The 17,482-nt window shown below is 42.5% G+C and overlaps 9 protein-coding genes across 9 annotated transcripts; 5 read left to right on the top strand and 4 right to left on the bottom strand.

Annotated features, from left to right (window-relative positions):
• Window positions 1-402: 402 nt before the first annotated feature.
• SAMD00019534_003500 (hypothetical protein) lies at window positions 403-932 on the bottom strand (the record flags this gene model as incomplete). Its single annotated transcript, XM_012903783.1, has 4 exons — window positions 403-429; window positions 503-626; window positions 701-819; window positions 927-932. The coding sequence occupies 4 exons, from the start codon at window positions 930-932 to the stop codon at window positions 403-405; spliced, it is 276 nt and encodes a 91-aa protein (XP_012759237.1).
• A 442-nt stretch (window positions 933-1,374) lies between these two features.
• Window positions 1,375-1,623, top strand: SAMD00019534_003510 (hypothetical protein; the record flags this gene model as incomplete). The annotated part of the gene is made up of 1 exon (XM_012903784.1): window positions 1,375-1,623. One exon carries the CDS (start codon window positions 1,375-1,377, stop codon window positions 1,621-1,623), a length of 249 nt encoding a protein of 82 aa, XP_012759238.1.
• Window positions 1,624-2,409: 786 nt separating this feature from the next.
• SAMD00019534_003520 (hypothetical protein) lies at window positions 2,410-3,977 on the bottom strand (the record flags this gene model as incomplete). Its single annotated transcript, XM_012903785.1, has 5 exons — window positions 2,410-2,582; window positions 2,665-3,115; window positions 3,200-3,533; window positions 3,600-3,859; window positions 3,954-3,977. The coding sequence occupies 5 exons, from the start codon at window positions 3,975-3,977 to the stop codon at window positions 2,410-2,412; spliced, it is 1,242 nt and encodes a 413-aa protein (XP_012759239.1).
• A 282-nt stretch (window positions 3,978-4,259) lies between these two features.
• SAMD00019534_003530 (hypothetical protein) lies at window positions 4,260-4,942 on the top strand (the record flags this gene model as incomplete). Its single annotated transcript, XM_012903786.1, has 4 exons — window positions 4,260-4,364; window positions 4,508-4,611; window positions 4,702-4,825; window positions 4,913-4,942. 4 exons carry the CDS (start codon window positions 4,260-4,262, stop codon window positions 4,940-4,942), a joined length of 363 nt encoding a protein of 120 aa, XP_012759240.1.
• A 265-nt stretch (window positions 4,943-5,207) lies between these two features.
• Window positions 5,208-5,621, top strand: SAMD00019534_003540 (hypothetical protein; the record flags this gene model as incomplete). The annotated part of the gene is made up of 2 exons (XM_012903787.1): window positions 5,208-5,272; window positions 5,339-5,621. 2 exons carry the CDS (start codon window positions 5,208-5,210, stop codon window positions 5,619-5,621), a joined length of 348 nt encoding a protein of 115 aa, XP_012759241.1.
• A 597-nt stretch (window positions 5,622-6,218) lies between these two features.
• Window positions 6,219-7,061, bottom strand: SAMD00019534_003550 (hypothetical protein; the record flags this gene model as incomplete). Its single annotated transcript, XM_012903788.1, has 2 exons — window positions 6,219-6,693; window positions 6,760-7,061. The coding sequence occupies 2 exons, from the start codon at window positions 7,059-7,061 to the stop codon at window positions 6,219-6,221; spliced, it is 777 nt and encodes a 258-aa protein (XP_012759242.1).
• A 4,792-nt stretch (window positions 7,062-11,853) lies between these two features.
• Window positions 11,854-15,586, top strand: SAMD00019534_003560 (hypothetical protein; the record flags this gene model as incomplete). Its single annotated transcript, XM_012903789.1, has 5 exons — window positions 11,854-13,317; window positions 13,396-13,710; window positions 13,782-13,970; window positions 14,054-14,932; window positions 15,002-15,586. The coding sequence occupies 5 exons, from the start codon at window positions 11,854-11,856 to the stop codon at window positions 15,584-15,586; spliced, it is 3,432 nt and encodes a 1,143-aa protein (XP_012759243.1).
• Window positions 15,587-15,917: 331 nt separating this feature from the next.
• On the top strand, window positions 15,918-16,109 carry SAMD00019534_003570 (hypothetical protein; the record flags this gene model as incomplete). The annotated part of the gene is made up of 1 exon (XM_012903790.1): window positions 15,918-16,109. The coding sequence occupies one exon, from the start codon at window positions 15,918-15,920 to the stop codon at window positions 16,107-16,109; it is 192 nt and encodes a 63-aa protein (XP_012759244.1).
• A 362-nt stretch (window positions 16,110-16,471) lies between these two features.
• On the bottom strand, window positions 16,472-17,460 carry SAMD00019534_003580 (hypothetical protein; the record flags this gene model as incomplete). Its single annotated transcript, XM_012903791.1, has 3 exons — window positions 16,472-16,558; window positions 16,632-17,232; window positions 17,306-17,460. Coding segments are annotated over 3 exons (843 nt in total), but the record flags the coding sequence as incomplete, so codon positions are not given.
• Window positions 17,461-17,482: the final 22 nt, after the last annotated feature.

Here is a 17,482-nt window from a genome sequence, read left to right on the forward strand (position 1 = left end):
AGTTCAAAATGATCACGATCATTTTGAGGACCTGGATCATGGGTCCAAGGTGGAGGGCGATGGTTGGTCAAGCCTGATTCACCGCACTCAAGGAGCGACTTGGAGTCGCATGCAATGCCACTGCAACTTATATCTCATCTAGGCCAGTACATTCAATTAAAGGTTTATCCATATCACATTGAATAAGTTGTCGTTATTGTTTGGTGTTGCTGGTATATGCATTGATCAACATATTGTACAGTTTATTCCAAGTAATACATTATGCTACAATTCCAGGGTGTCCATCCTCATAGTGGTAGTAGTAGGTTGTAGTGTCGCGAGGGTGGTGTCCATTGAAAGAGCACATCGATATCATTGAGTATATGACCTGCATTTACATCAAAAAGTCAATAACGTCGTCATTTACAAACCCTTCTGAACGGCCTCCAACTGATTGGGTACACGTGTACGAGTTAGTGAGTTAGATCACCAACCATTCATTCATTCTATTACGACAACATACCTTCTTGGTCAACTCCTCAATTCTCTGTGTGAGGGCACCGACCTCAGCCTTGAGCTCAACATTCTCTTGCTTCAGGGCATCAACGTCAATACCCAGTGAGTTTCCAAGATGCTTCTTAATGAACCTGAAGGTGACAAGTTAGATTAGTATATCAAGGATGATTGATTCGAATCAACATTTAGAAAACAAACAACATACTCTAGAGCATCTGATGGCTTCTCTGACTCTTCATATAGACCAACGAGCACCTTTGTCATGGCATCAATGACACCACTCTTCTCCAAGTAGTTCTTGAACTCTTCCTTCTCTGCTGTGTTCTATATTCATCAATTTAAGGTTGTATATCAATAAACTTGTTCATGATTGGACTTCAATCATACTCATCAATCAATAAATCAATCAACTTGTTCGACATTATCCATACCTGCATTATTTTATATTTATCTGTATGTATGTGTATAAGTAAGTTATGATTGACACCCCAAGCCCATGATGTTATGAACTCAATCATTGTTTTGTGATCAAAAAGTAAAAAAGGGCAGTTGACAACAATGAAAATTATTTGAAAACTGTCTGTTCAATGATCTGATTTATCGACCCGATTGGATATCTCGGCAAAGATCTATTATTTATATAAATAATAATATATCTATCTTATTATCTATCTTCCTCCTTGTATTGGGGCATAATATTGAAACCACAATCGATCATTGTGAGGTACAGATAATGATGACAAAGTGTCTGTGTCCAAGTCCATGTCCATATCCATGTCATCATCACCTTTGTTGATTTGTTGTTGATCCAGTGACGTCACTGGACATTGATGACTTGATTGGATGGTAAGTTTGTTCTTTTGGATTTGGATATCTATGATGCTTGGGTTTGTCAAGTCTGGTGAGGATGTTGAGTCAGGGGACTGCCCCGACACACCTCCAAAGTCAAACATTGTAAGCTTGGTCGACCTTCTCATGGTCAAGTACTTCATCAACTGTTTGGGTACGAAGTGCCCACCACTGCCTCCATCACTGCCAGGCACCTCTATTCCATCCAATGATCTTGATGCAAATAGTAAAGTATGTAGTTTGGTTGGTGCGGAAGGCTCGGAGAAGCTGTCTGGTTGATTGATTATCAGAGTTCTAATAACATCTCTGAGTACATGTCCAATGTCTTTGGTGGCATCTCCTGGTGCAGGACCATCATCTGACAATCTTATCAGGTAGACCTCCTTTGGAGACATTACAGAGCTACCAAGTACCAAGCAGACTATACCAATATTACTCCTTCGACTAAACTCTTTCATCAAATGTTCAAATAGTTCATTACATTGTTGTATCAATCTATCCTGTTTTGTTGTCCTTCTAGATGATGATGATGATGACTGTTGTTGTTGTTGTTCAGACGCTATACTATTGAATGGACTGTGATTGAATGATTGATTGCATTAGTCGATCGACTATTCAATTCACGACTAATATGACTTACCAACTTATCTGACCTCTCATGTATAGTAGGTGCTTGATGATCTCAATAACTACTGCAGCACACATTGGATGTTGACTATGTATTCTCCATTGAAACTCTATTGTATTCATTCTTGTTGTTCTTATTATATCTGTCTATCTGTTTGTCATTCATCATTAATATTTGGCGCACATGTGGATAAGTTGGTTGGGTTGAGAGAGGTGTTTATTCTTTTTGTTTGATGTATCTGGTATCAACTTGGAGGTAGCAGTAACAGATGTCAAAGGCATGCCATGTTATGGTGTCAATGCCAGCAGGGTAATAATATACTATGGGTTGGTTGGTTGGTTTGGTTGTCTGTATGATGATATGAACATTTTTGTTGGGAATTGTAGGTGAGGCGAATAGACAAGAGGAAGGAGTCAGACTGGTCGCGGACCAACTCATTATATCTGGTAGAATCCAAACTCTTGAGTGTTCTTCTTGATCGCTGACTTGTAACCCTTCTCAAAGTCCTTTGACAGGATAACATAACGGTTCTTCCTGATGGCATGCATACCAGCCTCTTGACAAATGGATGTAATCTCTGCACCACTCAGCTTGTCAGGTCTCGATACAACTATCATTCATTGAAGGAGGATGATGTATGTTAGCATGGTCATCTCCATCACTTAATTGGAATATGATATTGAGTTACTTACAATCTTCAAGGTCGACCTCATCGGCCAAGTTCATCTTTGAGGTGATGACCTGGAAGATGAGTCTCTTTTGACGACGGTCTGGCAATGGGAACTCGATCTTACGATCCAGACGACCGGGACGCAGGAGGGCAGGGTCCAGAGTATCCTGTCTGTTGGTGGCCATGATCACTTTGACATTTACAGAGACATCGAAACCGTCCATCTGGTTCAGCAACTCCATGAGAATACGTTGTACCTCACGATCGGCTCCAGTCTGTGCATCGAAACGCTTGGTGGCAATGGCGTCAATCTCATCGATAAAGATGATGGCTGGAGCATTCTCTCTGGCCAGTCTAAAGACGTCACGCACCAAACGTGGACCCTCACCTAGATATTTCTGTACAAACTCTGATCCTACGACACGAATGAATGAAGCACTGGTATGATGTGCGACTGCCTTGGCCAGCATAGTCTATAATTGGTGGATATCATAGAGTATTAGGATATATGTTTGGATGATTGATTGATTGACTGAATTGAATGAATTGATTATTACCTTGCCAGTTCCTGGTGGACCGTACAACAATACACCTCTGGGTGGATCGATACCGATCTGCTTATATAGGTTGTGATGTGTTAGAGGAAGCTCGACAGCCTCACGCATCTCTTGCTTCTGGATATCACTGCCTCCAATGTCAGAGTAGCTCTCGGACGGCTTCTCATCGGCGCCTAACAGATGGATGCTCGAGTCTGATTCGGGTGGCAAAGTGTCTACCAGTGCATTTGAGTAACGCTGCAAGGCAACTGATGCCGATGGTTTCAACAACTCTCTGTCAATAGTACTGAGAATTCTAACACATAGTGTTGATCCTGATGTTGATTGGACGATACTAAATATTATAAAGTAAGTATGTGATGATGATGTGAGTCTCTATCCCAATAACTTGATACTATACCCATTGTTGGTGTCAACCATCTCAAGCAGTTGTCCAATAACCAATGGTACTGAACGAATACGCTTGACCTCCTCTTGTGCGTGGAGCAACTCTCTCTTGAGATTCTTGTACTCATACTTGATGTACTCTTCTTGTATATTGAAGAAATCCAATTTGCTCTCAAGACCCTTCATCTTGATGTACAAGTCGTGATCGGAGAGGCCATGCGAGTCAGCATGTCTAGAGGCGGCTGTTGTTGAAGTTGTAGTGGTAGTTGAAGTCTAAAACATTACTTATTATTATCAGTGTTCTATTCCCTGTTGTTGTTGTTCTTCTTTTGTGAATCATTCATTCAATCAATGTTCGTATTCATACCTTGGTTAATCCCAACTCCTCCATCTCTTCAATATTAATATAAATATAATTATGTATATATAAATGTAATAAAAGTAAGAATGTAATAATGAAGTTGATTGTGTGATTGATCTCACACTTGATGATGTTCACAAAGTTGAAATTACACATCTTTTTAAATATTTTAAACATTTCATTGGAACTTCCACCTTTTCATTCATTCCCATTCGCACCCTTGCATTCGATCAACTAATCAATCAATCAATCGATAGACGTACACATACAACTACTATAACAACTTCACAAACAAACAAATAGAGACAGACAATGAAATCAACATCATCATCATCATCAGATAAGAAAGAGATTGTTGAGAGATCTCAATTGTTCCTATTAAGGAATGCTTTCAACACTGATATAGAGTTCACTACTGTAAGTAGTATGAGTAGACACGTGATGCGTGTTGAACTACACCAAGATGTGTGTGCAATGCACGCATGCCATCTGTATGTACTAATATAGTAATGACATGCAACTACAACAACAATCACACACAACACACGCACATACTATAGAAAGAGATGCGTAACAATGTACATTGGCTCAGACAAATCATTGCTGTACTGATAGGTATACTCTTTGGTCTTATCCCAGTCAAGGGCCTCTATGGTCTGGCAGGGTATGTATAACATCACATCTTGTGTTGTTGAACATCACACACTGACTCACATCCAACTCACTTACTAATATGGACACGATCTTGATTCAGATTCTTCATTGTCAACGCAGGCTTCACTACGATTTATTACTCCAAGTTCCTCGAGGTTGAGGATGCTGATACCAAGTGGGAGTTGTTCCAGGAAGGCTTCATGCCATCCTTTGCTTGTTTCCTCGTAAGTACACTCATCTTGTGTCTCGGAGATGCACACATACTCATCCTTCACTTATTCAATCACATCAACAAACAAACAAACAAATAGGTATCTTGGATTATCTCTTATAACCTGTGAACAATCCAAGTAATAAACAGAGATATTTATATATAGGATAGCATCAATCATAGTATCACTTTCCCAATTGTATAGGATTGGATTGGATTGGAAACAATATTATTCAAATTGAATGGATCGTTATCTACCTCAATCACCAGCACCTGCCACCCCTCAGATGCAGGTATTGCCACAATCACCTATGTCTGTTGCAATGCAATCAATAAGTGGTGGACAAGGTCAAGGACAGGTTCAAGTGGGCAGGATGGATCAACAGAAGAGGAAAATGAGCCAAGGAGGACCTCAAGATCCAGTTTTCAAAGTTCCATATCACAAAGGCTCTACTCAACAGTATGTTGAATGCCTCTGTTGCTCGAGGTGGACATCGACATAACTAATACCCATCACACTTCAAAGTGCTGACAAGAAACCGAAACACAGCAACAACAACTACAACAACAATGATCCCTATTCACAAGTCGGCGAATTCCTAAAGAGTTTAGAGTTCAAGAGGGACATTGAGCAGTTGAACACACAGCTCAAGGAGAAGCTGGAGAGGCTCAAGAAGGTGTCATTCGAGTTGATGGCCATTGAGACCAGGCTCAGGAACTACTGCAACACCAGTACTCTCGAGGAAGCCAAGGCCTTGTCCAAACGATCAATTGAAATCACTACTCAATTGAATCAACAAGACAAGTGAGTTAGTGAGTGAGTGAATGGTGATCAATCATCGAGTCAATCAGAAGAAGATAGAGTTCACAACATTGGTATTTGGATAGGTAATAACAGACTTTATTATTATTACTCTGGTTTGGTTATATAGTTAAAAAAAAAGGAGGCACGCCAGTGTCAGTGTTGGAGGAGGTGTTTGGCTGGACTATTAAATGTCCAGTCAGTGGCCTGATCCAGACACTAGGCAGAGGCAAGTGGTAGAGGTAGGTGACCAGGTGTTTCCCAAAGGTTGAAAAAATACCAGAGGAAGACAGCCTGGCCTTGAAGGAGGGGGAGAGAGAGAGAAGGAGGAGGGATGAATCGACATAGAGATTCAATCGATAAAGGTAATAGAGATGGATATATAAATATATAAATGAAAAGGTAGGTAGGAAGGTAGGTATATAGTGATAGATATATGGATATATATGGATAGAGATAGAGAGTGAGAGGGTGGTTGGTTGGTATATGGAAAGAGGGGGTTGGGGATGGATAGACGGCAGAGACGACTCGTCGTCGTCATTGCCAGTGTCCAGGCTGTACACACAAACTTGCGCGACGCAAAGGCCACGCCAAACACATGCACTTAGCACATTGGTGAAACCATGCGGGGCTGGTAGATGGACTGGGCGTACGAGTCCACTTGGTAGACTGGCGACGAGTCGGCAGAGGTTGGTGCAGCGGGGGTTGCTTGGGAGTGGAACTGGAGAGCATGGAGCAGCTGTTGCTGCTGCTGCTGCTGGAGCATGAGCAACTCTTGTTGCTGCTGCTTCAACTGCATCTGCTGCTGGAACTGCAGCAGCTCCAGTGGCTTCCTGAGCACGTGTGGGGCGTTCTCGAATGGGTGCTTGAACATGGAAAAGAAGGAGTACTGATGCTCGTAGAGGCTGAGCACGTAGGCATTGACGTCGTCGGAGGTCAGGAACAAGTTGTACTCAACACCAGACAAGAATCTTCTCTCCATCAGGTTGATGTCCTTGAGGGAGAAGTTGAAGATCTCAGCAATGATGGCGTTGTTGACTTGAGTTGACTCTGACCAGAACTTGAGTGTGACGACAGTGCTGTAATGTGTGATTGATCAATGTTAGATAATTGCTCTTGGAGTCATCATTGGATGATGTACATACCTTGTGAGGAGGAGGTTGAAGAGTTGATTGTGTTTGATTCCACTTCTATGTACAAATTTATCGGCGTAGATGATGATGGGCACCAGCAAGTTTGATGAGCACTTCATCATGTCTAGGATGGCCATAACGATGTCAAAGATCTCGTCGATGGCAACGAGAACCTCACGCTTGAAGGCGGTGGACTCGTAGGCTGGATCGTGTTGGATCAACCATCCGTAGACTTTGTATGAAGCGATGATTCTCTCGGCCATCATTGGCTTGGTTTGGAGAAGTGCGCGTTGTTGGAGCAGACGCTTGAACATTCTCTGGTAGGCGCTCTGTCTTGATTGTTGGTTGTTGTTGTCCATTGTATTGTAATTATATTTGTTGGAGGTGGAAAAAAAAAGGAGGAGGTAGGGTAGAGAGGGAAGGAAGGAGGGAGGAGGGAAAAAAAAAAGGTATATATAGGTAGGTAGTCTTGTGGACTTAAAAAAAAGGAGTTGATAGGATGTTTGATATGTTTCAGTATATCAAGCTGTGAATCGGTAATTGATTGATTGAATGATTGGTAGGGTAGGGTAAAAAAAAAAAGGAGGAGGAGGAGGTAGGTATATAGTATTTAAGAGGAAGGAGGGTACTATAGGAGGTAGGAGTTATATAAAGTCAGTCTTATTGATTCTTATGAATCATGTGAATGAATGAATATGTGAATATGTAAATGAGTGAATGAATGAATGTGAAGTGTATATAAGTTATATTATATATATATATATATTATATGTTTATATATATATATTGAATCCAGTATTTGTGTGTATGATTGTAATAATAATAATAAGCAATCAATAGCGGCAATAGCAATGTGTAGTTGTTGGTTGTTGGTGCCTCTGTGAGTGCACTTGATTATAAATATCTTGGTTGGGCCGTGTGTGTTACTTTGTTGGGTGCTAAGTGTGAGATCACCTGATCTCTTGTCAACGGCAACACAGATTATCACCACCACAAACTCACACACACTAACCACACCAATTGTGTTGTGATCTGCATCTAATTATGGAGATACATCTGGTCACCAGGCATGGCAGGTGATCTGAGTGTGGTGGCCCAAAACGAAAAACAAGATAGGGGCAAAAAAGCAAACAAAAAACATGCAGATGCTTTGGGATCGGGTGGACCGAGTGGGGGCTAGTGAGGTCTCGGGCAATAAGCCGCAAGTTTTGATGGTTCTTCTAGATTTGTGTGTGGATGTAAGCCAAGGCAAATTGGCCCTGACCGGGCATATCACCACCCATCGACCATCGCTTGCATGAGCCGGATGGCCGCGGCACGGGTTTTGATGGGTGGCGTTTGCCTTGCCAAGCTCATTGCCTTGGCAGCAATGTTTTGCTTTGGGCTTGAGTGGAATGAGATGTTGGTTGTTGTCGGAGGTTGGTTGTTGGGCAACATAATTATGGTTGTTGTTGGTGGAGTAGCAGTGCCCACAAGTCAAGTCCACATGGAACTTGGTGGGCAAGTTATGATGATAGTGAAGTCATTATTGTTCCATGAGACCAATAACTGACAATGATGTGATGATGTTGTAGTAGTGGAAACATTGGATGTTGTATGTTTGGCTGCATTGGAGTGGAGTGGATGTTGGTACCTACATTATTGTTTAAAATTATACAGTTATATTATACAAGCATGTGATTGTTTGATTGATTAAGTTGTAGATTGATAGATTGATTGAAAAAGTGTGGAGTGTAGAGGAGATAAAAAGGGATTGGTTGTTGGTATTTGGATTGACTTGTCCTTGTGAGTCAGTGACACCTTGGTGATTGAATAGGTGCAGGTATGAGGTTATTAATTTAAAAATGAATATATATTAATAATAATAATAATACAAAAGAGGTAAAAGAGATAGATAAGGGATGGATAAGTTAGATTGTTAGATTGTTAGTTGGTTGGAAAAAAAGATAGATTGGAAGGTTGTTGATGATGATGATGATCCGGTTTGTCAATGACCTAGAGGATTAAATAAGCTACTGATGTTGCCAGGGGCGCCAAGAGACACTTCCTTCTAGGAGGTGATGAGCTAGATGATGTGTGTTTTAAATAGGCTCTGAGTAGTGGGGTAGAGTGTAGATACATGCTAGTGTGCTTGGTGGCTGTTGTCCAGGCTCGTGTTGCAGTTATGGTGGCCAATCTACATACAAATATATACAATTGGCGGCGCCATTCCAGAGGCGTCCGCACAAGTTCATGCAAGCAATCTAGGACAGATCGCGGGACTTGAGACTTGAATGTCGCGACCACCCACGAAACCTTGAGTAGCTACTAGTGTGTACTGAGAACACCTGTGGTTACAATCCAAACACACCAATCCTAAGTTTCAGGTGCTGTTCAACAACAGCAATTTGTCAATGTTTTCAATTTGTTGTTGTGTTGTTTGTTGTTACAATGCTTTGTCAACCGACACACTTCTCAAAATAGTGCCACACATTGAGATACTGCTTCCTTCAAGATCTTGGTGTGCTCGGTGACCTTAATATGAATGTCAGCTGCCCCATCTCTCTCTCATTCTCTTTTAATTGATCGAGAACGTGCAATATTGTTTGTGGGGAGGCAGGTTGGGTTTAGCCTCCAACAGCTTGATGCAATGCAATAACAATCAATTGAATTACCCACCCATTATTATGGTTGATAAAGATCAGATGACGATGGATCGCTGTTATGTTGCTTTAAAGTATTCAACATCAATCATCATTAATTGACAAAGAAGTAGTGTGCTGATGGAACCCAGTTGGTTTGTTGTGTGTTTGTTTCTTGATGATGACGATTGGTCCACTCAATATGTGCTGTGAGGTAGTATATGGATGGACCGTCAACAACTACTCCCTCACATTGCATCGATCCCACACTCACCCCTTCAATCATGAAGGTTACCAACTAATTCATTGACACCAAACAGTGTTGACTTGGTCATTCTCTACATACATCCATACACACACACATATACATACACACATACAAAGACTGCTGTTGCCAACAACAACTAACAAACAACATCATATGATATGAAGACCTTCCCGAGCTGATGAGAACAACATGAACTCCTATTGGTCAAGGTGGCGATATAAGGACGAGCTGTGTGTTGAATGATGGGGACATGGGAGAATAATGAATGCGTAGTTGTATGCGCTATCACCTATTGCTTTAGGTGTTCGCGACATTCTACCATTCTACCACTATACCGATTCAAACGCACTCCGATGTTTGGTAGGTTTAAGTTCGACTGTTGATTTGATTGATTGATCAACCAATCTTTAAAGATTATCAATTATTGTCCGTCGATTCATTGATGGAGTGGCGACAGTACTTTTAAAGTAGAGGAGTTGTATGATAGGGTGAAGGACGGTCACTCTTGGGCGAGAGAGACATGGAACCCTCGGCCCCCACTCTCTGATAATTATTATGATCAAGTTGGAACTAACAAAGAATAATAAATATCCATCCATCAATCATATATCACCCCCTACTACTCAATGAATGGATAGTTAGACAGGTGGGTAGGTTGGTAGCCACTAGCGTTGACAGTCAATGAATGTGGTTATACCTGCGCATTCAGTGGCATTGACATTCAATCAGAACTTTTAAAACAGTTACTACCTGTTTTAAGTACGATCATCCATCAGTGATGTATGGTTTACTAACCAACCAATTAATATTCATCCTCTTTCTTCCACCAATCTACCTTCCTATCTACCTATCCATTAATCAAGTAGATTATAACTACTGTTGAAACTCCAAGCTTGATGCCCATTTCTGGATGTGTCTAATCTTGTCAGTTAGAGTCCATCCATTCGCCTTGTCTCATAAACCGTTGAATAAATCGCCCAACATAGACTACCAGAGATGAATGCCTTGCCATTGCCACCTTCCAGGCCAGACAGGTCCAGACCAGGCCAGGCAGGGACCATGTTGGAATGATGATAGAGTCATTAAGCGAATGATGATGGTAAGTAACCAGATTCAAACATGTGGACACTTATTGCCGCGCCCAAATGACTTGTTTGGATTTATGATTAATCGACGCTCTGAGGATGAGACAGCAAGTGACTTTTTCGATGTGGGTGAATCAGTTAATCATAACAAAAAACACGTTTTTCAGTCCCGTTCGTTGGACCAGTATTTCCTTTTATGTCGAAGTATCTTTTATGGATCTTTTTCGTGACACTAAACAAAACCAAAACATCTGGTTTTTCTTTTTTATTATTAACAATTATAACCCTGGGTTTATTCTTTATTGTTGTTGAGGGAGATGAGCGAGGTGACTTAATTCTGACCATCCATTGGTTTTGAAGTGTATGAGTGAGTGACGGTGGCAATGACCTCAATTGAATAGCCACACCACAACCTCTCGTTTCGAAAGGTTATTGTTTCCCTGCCCACCTCTCTCACATATACATCATCATTAACTAGTTATTAAAGAAAGACAATAACCTTTATTATACACATACATACATTAATTACTATTACTAATACTATCATATCATTTACAATTAATAAATCATTTATATAGATTACTGATTCTTTTTGTGAATTGTAAGTGAAGCTAAGAACATGTACATGTTCTACCACAATCTTCTTGGATATTGTTTCTTCATGTTTGTCATTGTGTTTGGGCGTGTGTTGTCAGCTGTTGTTCAGTGAGTGTGTGTGGTTGGTTGTTGTCCAATAACCACAAAACTAAACTAAACACACGCGTTTGTATTCTACCCATTCATTCATTGCATTCCCAATGTTCAGGCTCAATCTATCTATCGCCCGCTACAAGACTAAGAACATTGAGACCATCACATCCAACCAAACCAACCAACCAAACCAACTGACTGACTGATCATCATCATCATCTCAGTCACATACGTCCAAGATCGCCTTCATTCATTCATTGACCCACATTACTAGTTGGACTTGACTAACACTTCTCGAACATTAGTTTCCTTTGACTGCCACAGATATATACCTTCACATCAACAACCAAACCAATAGTTGTTACCTCACTCACTCACGCACTCACTCGATCACTCAATCAATCAATCAAATTATTATTCATTCAAGACTCATGGGACAATAATGTTTGATCACTCATTCCATCAGAACAGTAGCAGCAGCAGCAGTGGCAGCAGCAACAATGGCAATGGCAATGGCAATGGAAGTGTTAGACCAACCAGGAGATCACTTGACTTGACACATCTGAGTGACCATGCACGACAATCATATGTACAGATGCTTGGAGATGCACCATTGTCACCTGGTCGAACCCACCGCGCACCAGCCGTCGCATCCAATCACTTGCCACCCATCCACCCAAACTCATTGCTTCATCAACCAGTGCCGACCAACCCACCTATCTCTCCTCCCCCAAACCATTCGCCAAACAACTCAAGCAACTTGCCCCCACGTCCACGCGAGCGCTTCAAGTCATTCAGCTGGACGGTCGGCGAGTCAAACACAGACGCTCGCGTGTCTGAGCTCTCAATGGTGGCCTCACGCTCAAAGAATCTCAAGAACGAGTTCTCCATCCTCTACGACGTGCTCAAGTCGTCTGAGGCACTTCAGTTCCACACCAAGGTGTCGTCGGGCTTGCGTCCGGGCACGGGCAGCGGTCTCACACACTGCAGCAAGTACAAGACGCTTCTCATTCAGAACCAGAACTCGCCCGATCGTCATATCCTGACCAACACGCTTATGCGTCGCGGCCACACCGTCGTCAATTCACCCTGTGATGTCACTCTGATTCATCACCTTCACAATCAAGACCCATTCTCACTATTCATATACAATCAACGATCATCGGCCAGCGATGACTCGGTCATCCCTGTGGACATTCACACCGCCGCGCCCAATGGCATCGCAGGCGAGCACAGCGTCGACACCAACATGTTCACATTCCAACCTGCCAGCAACAGCAGCAGCGACGGCATGCCACAGTTCTCCCGCAGCTGCGGCATCGATCACCCAACGCAGATCACTGGCTACAATGACGTTCACATCAATGGTGCGTCGGCCATGGGCGGCGGAGGCAGCACACCACCAAGCTACGTCAACAGCTTGGAGTTCATACGCACACTCAGAGAGATTGTCGGACCATACTGCGTCATCATCGTTGTGACGGCCAGTGACAACCCGATCGAGTTCTCATCAATCATCGACGCTGGTGCAAACGATTACATACCGCATCCACTATCGTCGGTGTTGTTGGACGTGCGATTAAACTGTGCCGAGCGAATGGTCAACGATCACCAATGTCTGACCAAGGCCGACGAGCTCTATGATAGCGCCAAACGAATAGTATCCTGCATCGAATATAGCAGTGATGGAATGGAGATTTGGAGCTCGACTGGCCAGATCAAATACTTGAACTACTCAATCTCCACATCAGTTGGATACTCAAGATGGGAGTTGCTCAACAAGGAGTTTTCTTTCCTCATCGACAACCAAGAGATTATCCCTCAGATGTGGGCAACAATCACTGGCGGAAAGACCTGGAATGGCTTCATCAGGACGAAGCATTCAAATGGAACTACTATTTATTTCGTAAGTCCATCTACTACCAATAATCAATCAATCGATCACATCACTGACCCAACCCAAACAATCAATCGATCAATCCAGGAAACAAACATTTCACCTGTACACGACCAATCACAAAAACTGCTATATTATAATTGCTCCAAGCGCGATGTTACACAGAAGCGCATCGATGAGGAGTCAAGAACAGCAGAGCATGAGAAGACATTACAAAAGTCAAGGTTACGTCTAAGCATGATGAGTCATGACATACGAACTCCAATGAATGGCATCATCGGCATGACAGACCTTCTATCCGAAACAACAATGGACTCTCAACAGAAACACTACCTGGACATCATCAAAGGCTCATCAAACACATTGCTCAACATAATCAATGATCTATTGGATATCTCAAAGGTATGTTATGTCCATGGTCATGGCTGGGCCCAACTCGTTCAATCACTAACCCATCAATCAATCAATCCCAGATCGAGGCAGGCAAACTAGAAATAGATAATATCGAGTTTGACTTTAGAGAGACCCTCGAAGATGTTTGTGAGCTTATGGGTGAGCGAGCCCAGACAAAGGCCCTGAACCTCATGGCATTCGTCCACCCATCAGTGCCCCAGAAGTTGATTGGCGACTCGAGTAGACTAAAGCAAATATTTACCAACCTTGTATGTATACACTCTATCAACCAATCGAATGAAAGAATGAGCCAACTAACAAGCCGCCACGACGACATGCCATATATACATAGCTTGGCAACTCTGTCAAGTTTACAGACAATGGAGAGATTATAGTTGTTTGTAATATGGTCAGCTTCACGGATGAGAATATCACTCTGAGGATTGAGGTCAAGGACACTGGAATTGGTATCAAGAAGGAGGCTTTGCCATTGTTGTTCAAGGCATTCACACAAGCAGAGGGCAGCATTGCAAGACAGTACGCAGGCAGCGGCCTGGGTCTTGCCATCTGCAAGGAGTTGGCACAGTTGGCCTTCAACGGCGACATTGGAGTGGACAGTCAATATGGAGTTGGCAGCACATTCTGGACCGTACTGACATTCAAATCACTGCGCTCAGCATCCTCGACGACCATCCTACCCATGCTCACGCTCCAAATGCTGGGTTCGGATCGGTCCGAGCCAATGATCATTCAATCGATCGACCAGGGTGTGGGCGTGAGTGGGGACGCCACCGCAATGCTCGTCGACTACACAGTGAGCAGCGAGAACCCTCCCAACTTCCGTGGATCACGCATGCTACTTATTGAGCGCAATATGAACCAATGTAAATTCCTCACACAACAGTTCTCCGTGTGGAACATCATCCTGGACTCGACCGATGACATTACCAAGGCCATACAAATGTGGGATCAATCCGTTGCGGCATCAATACCCTATTCAATGATCATTATGGACCTGTCATCAGTGGGTACCGATGCATTCTTCCTCGCACAAAAGTTCACAGGTCATGCCAAGTCCATTGGAGTTGTCCTTCCTCTGCTCCTCCTCCTTCCACTCAAGATGCGCTCACCCTCACTCGAAGAAGAGGCCAGGCGATCCGGCATTGGTGAGATCGTCACCAAGCCCATACGCATGTCCAACCTCCTCGACAGTCTTATTTCACTCACAGGTGTAAGTACCCTATCGTCATCACAATTGTTCAGTCCACTCACTAACAAAACAAACAATCAAACAAACTAGCTTCGACAAAGGAAGGAGCGTACAATGAACTCCCCTGCAGTACAGGTGATACATAGTCCACATGACAGCTTGGTCATTAGAGTGCTGGTTGTGGATGATAATACTGTGAACCAACAGGTGGCGCATAGGATGCTACAATCAATCGGATGTGTTGTAGATATGGTATCTAGTGGTCTGGAGGCTTTGGAATGTCTGGACGCCACGCCCTATGACATGGTGTTCTTGGACATTATGATGCCCGACATGGATGGATTCCAAGTGGCCAAGGAGATCAGAGAGCGAGAGATCATGCACAAGACCAAGAGGATACCAATCATTGCCATGACAGCAAATGCCTTCAAAGAGGATCAGTTAAAGTGTTTGAACAGTGGCATGGATGACTACCTTTCCAAACCGATCAAGTTCAATGAGTTCCGTTCGTTGATGTCCAAGTGGAAACAGAACATATTCCACATGAACAACAGCAGCAACAATGATACCAATACTGGAAGTGTACCGCCTACCAACACGATCAACAGCAACAACAACATCATCACTACTACAAGTAGTAATAGTAGTAGTGGTGGTGTTATTGAGTTGGTATGATCATTAACATTACCATAAACGGATATCATTACCTTATATATACAATACTCCTTAAATGTCTATTGATACTAAATGGGATAATTGACCAAAGATGGTATCCATTACCATATCCAGAGTCACCTTTGGTCCACCATCTGGTATAAATAGCCAGTGAATGGACAACTACAATCACATCATCAATCAATCAACAAGTAGTAATACAACTTAACTTATCTCTTTACCTTTCAATCAATCAATCTATCAACCAACAATGACTATTATTGGTATGTATTCATCAATCCACCCATTGGGATGTATCTAACTCAACATTAATGTAGCCAACTTGAGAAGCATGGGCCAGCCAATGGTTGCCATCCAACAAGCCCAGTCAGTTGCCTCGTCCCAGGGTGCCAGCTCAGTCCAGTCCAGCAACCACTTGGAGTGTGGAAGGAGAAGAAGAGTGAACATCAACATCTTTGTTGGAGGAGGTATTGGTGGTGGCTGTGGATGTGGAGGCTTTGGTGGTTTTGACGGCTTTGATTAAGCCTGATGATGAGTACACCATCCACCCGCCTCATTCAATCATCCAATCTCGCTGTCCAGCTATCACACTGGAACACTATCCAATAAACAATCATCATCATCATTATATGTCAATGTAACTTTATACTTGTATCTTGATGATGAGTAACCTTGAAGGTCACTCAACGATGTGGTCGAGAGAGAGAGAGGGAGGGATATTGGACCCGACCTTACTTGTACATCGTCCAGTGTACCTCATAGGAGTAGTCTACTGCATGAGTGTACCATGTGTCCAAACAGTTCGCGAATGTACAATGAGAGACCATGTTCAACAATGATGAAGAGGGGGAGATGATATGATGATGACCATGTTGCAGTCTATGAATCATCAGGTTCCAATTGATTGAAGTACTTTGCAACGATAGTGATTAGAATATTGATTGATGGTAGTATCGGATCATTGACATCGTCCTAAAGTGAAGATTATGGAGTCGGTTAGTAACAATCAATCAATGAATCAATTAGCAATGAATGAGATACTTACAATCTTTGAACGAAGTACTGCTAGACGACGTAGTAATGATCTTAGATTTGCACTTGTGTCAGCATCGATTGGTTTCTCAAGTAGTGATAGAAGTGTGTACAACCATGATGATCTCTCTTTGCTAAGTTCCTTTGCCTCCAACCATTCGACATGATATTCAATCAATTGAACGATCATCAAGTGATCCATTTGACCAAGTGCACCAGTGCTAGGTTGATTGCCAACTGATGAAGTAGTAATATTGGCAGCAGGTGGTGACTGTGCTGATGCCGACGATGACGATGAAGATGAAGATGAAGAGGGCGTTGAACCAAAGCAATAGACTGACCATGACTTCTTATCATTGAGATGTGGCAACTTGATTGAATGAGTTGATTGATTGATTGATGGTTGATTATTGCTCAACTGATACTGTAGTCGTTGTCTATACTCTGAGAATGAGGCCAAGAAGTGTGTCTCCCATTCAGCACTTGGCATCAGCTCCTCTCTACACTTTGTTAACTTTGGTGGTGGCGTAAAGTACTTGCTCGAAGGTCTATTATTGATCTTTGAGTAGTCAATGTTGGCTACTACCACCTTTGGACATCTATTGGCGGCCCATCTAATAATAGTAATACTATGAGTTAGTTGATTGATTGTACATGTGATCGGTCGAATACATTCTACATACATACCTTACACGCCTTAGATACTCCTCACCTGTTAATGGTTCCTCATCATTTTCACCTGGTATGAACTCACCATCGACCTGGAATGCTCTTGGTTGGAAGTCATCAGAGTCATCATCGCTATCTGTGTCCATCATATCTATCTTTATAAATCTATCTAGTTTGATTGATCTTAGTGTGTTT

This window comes from Acytostelium subglobosum (genome assembly GCF_000787575.1).
Source record: "Acytostelium subglobosum LB1 DNA, scaffold: scaffold1, whole genome shotgun sequence".
In the NCBI taxonomy this organism is placed as follows: Eukaryota; Evosea; class Eumycetozoa; order Acytosteliales; family Acytosteliaceae; genus Acytostelium; species Acytostelium subglobosum.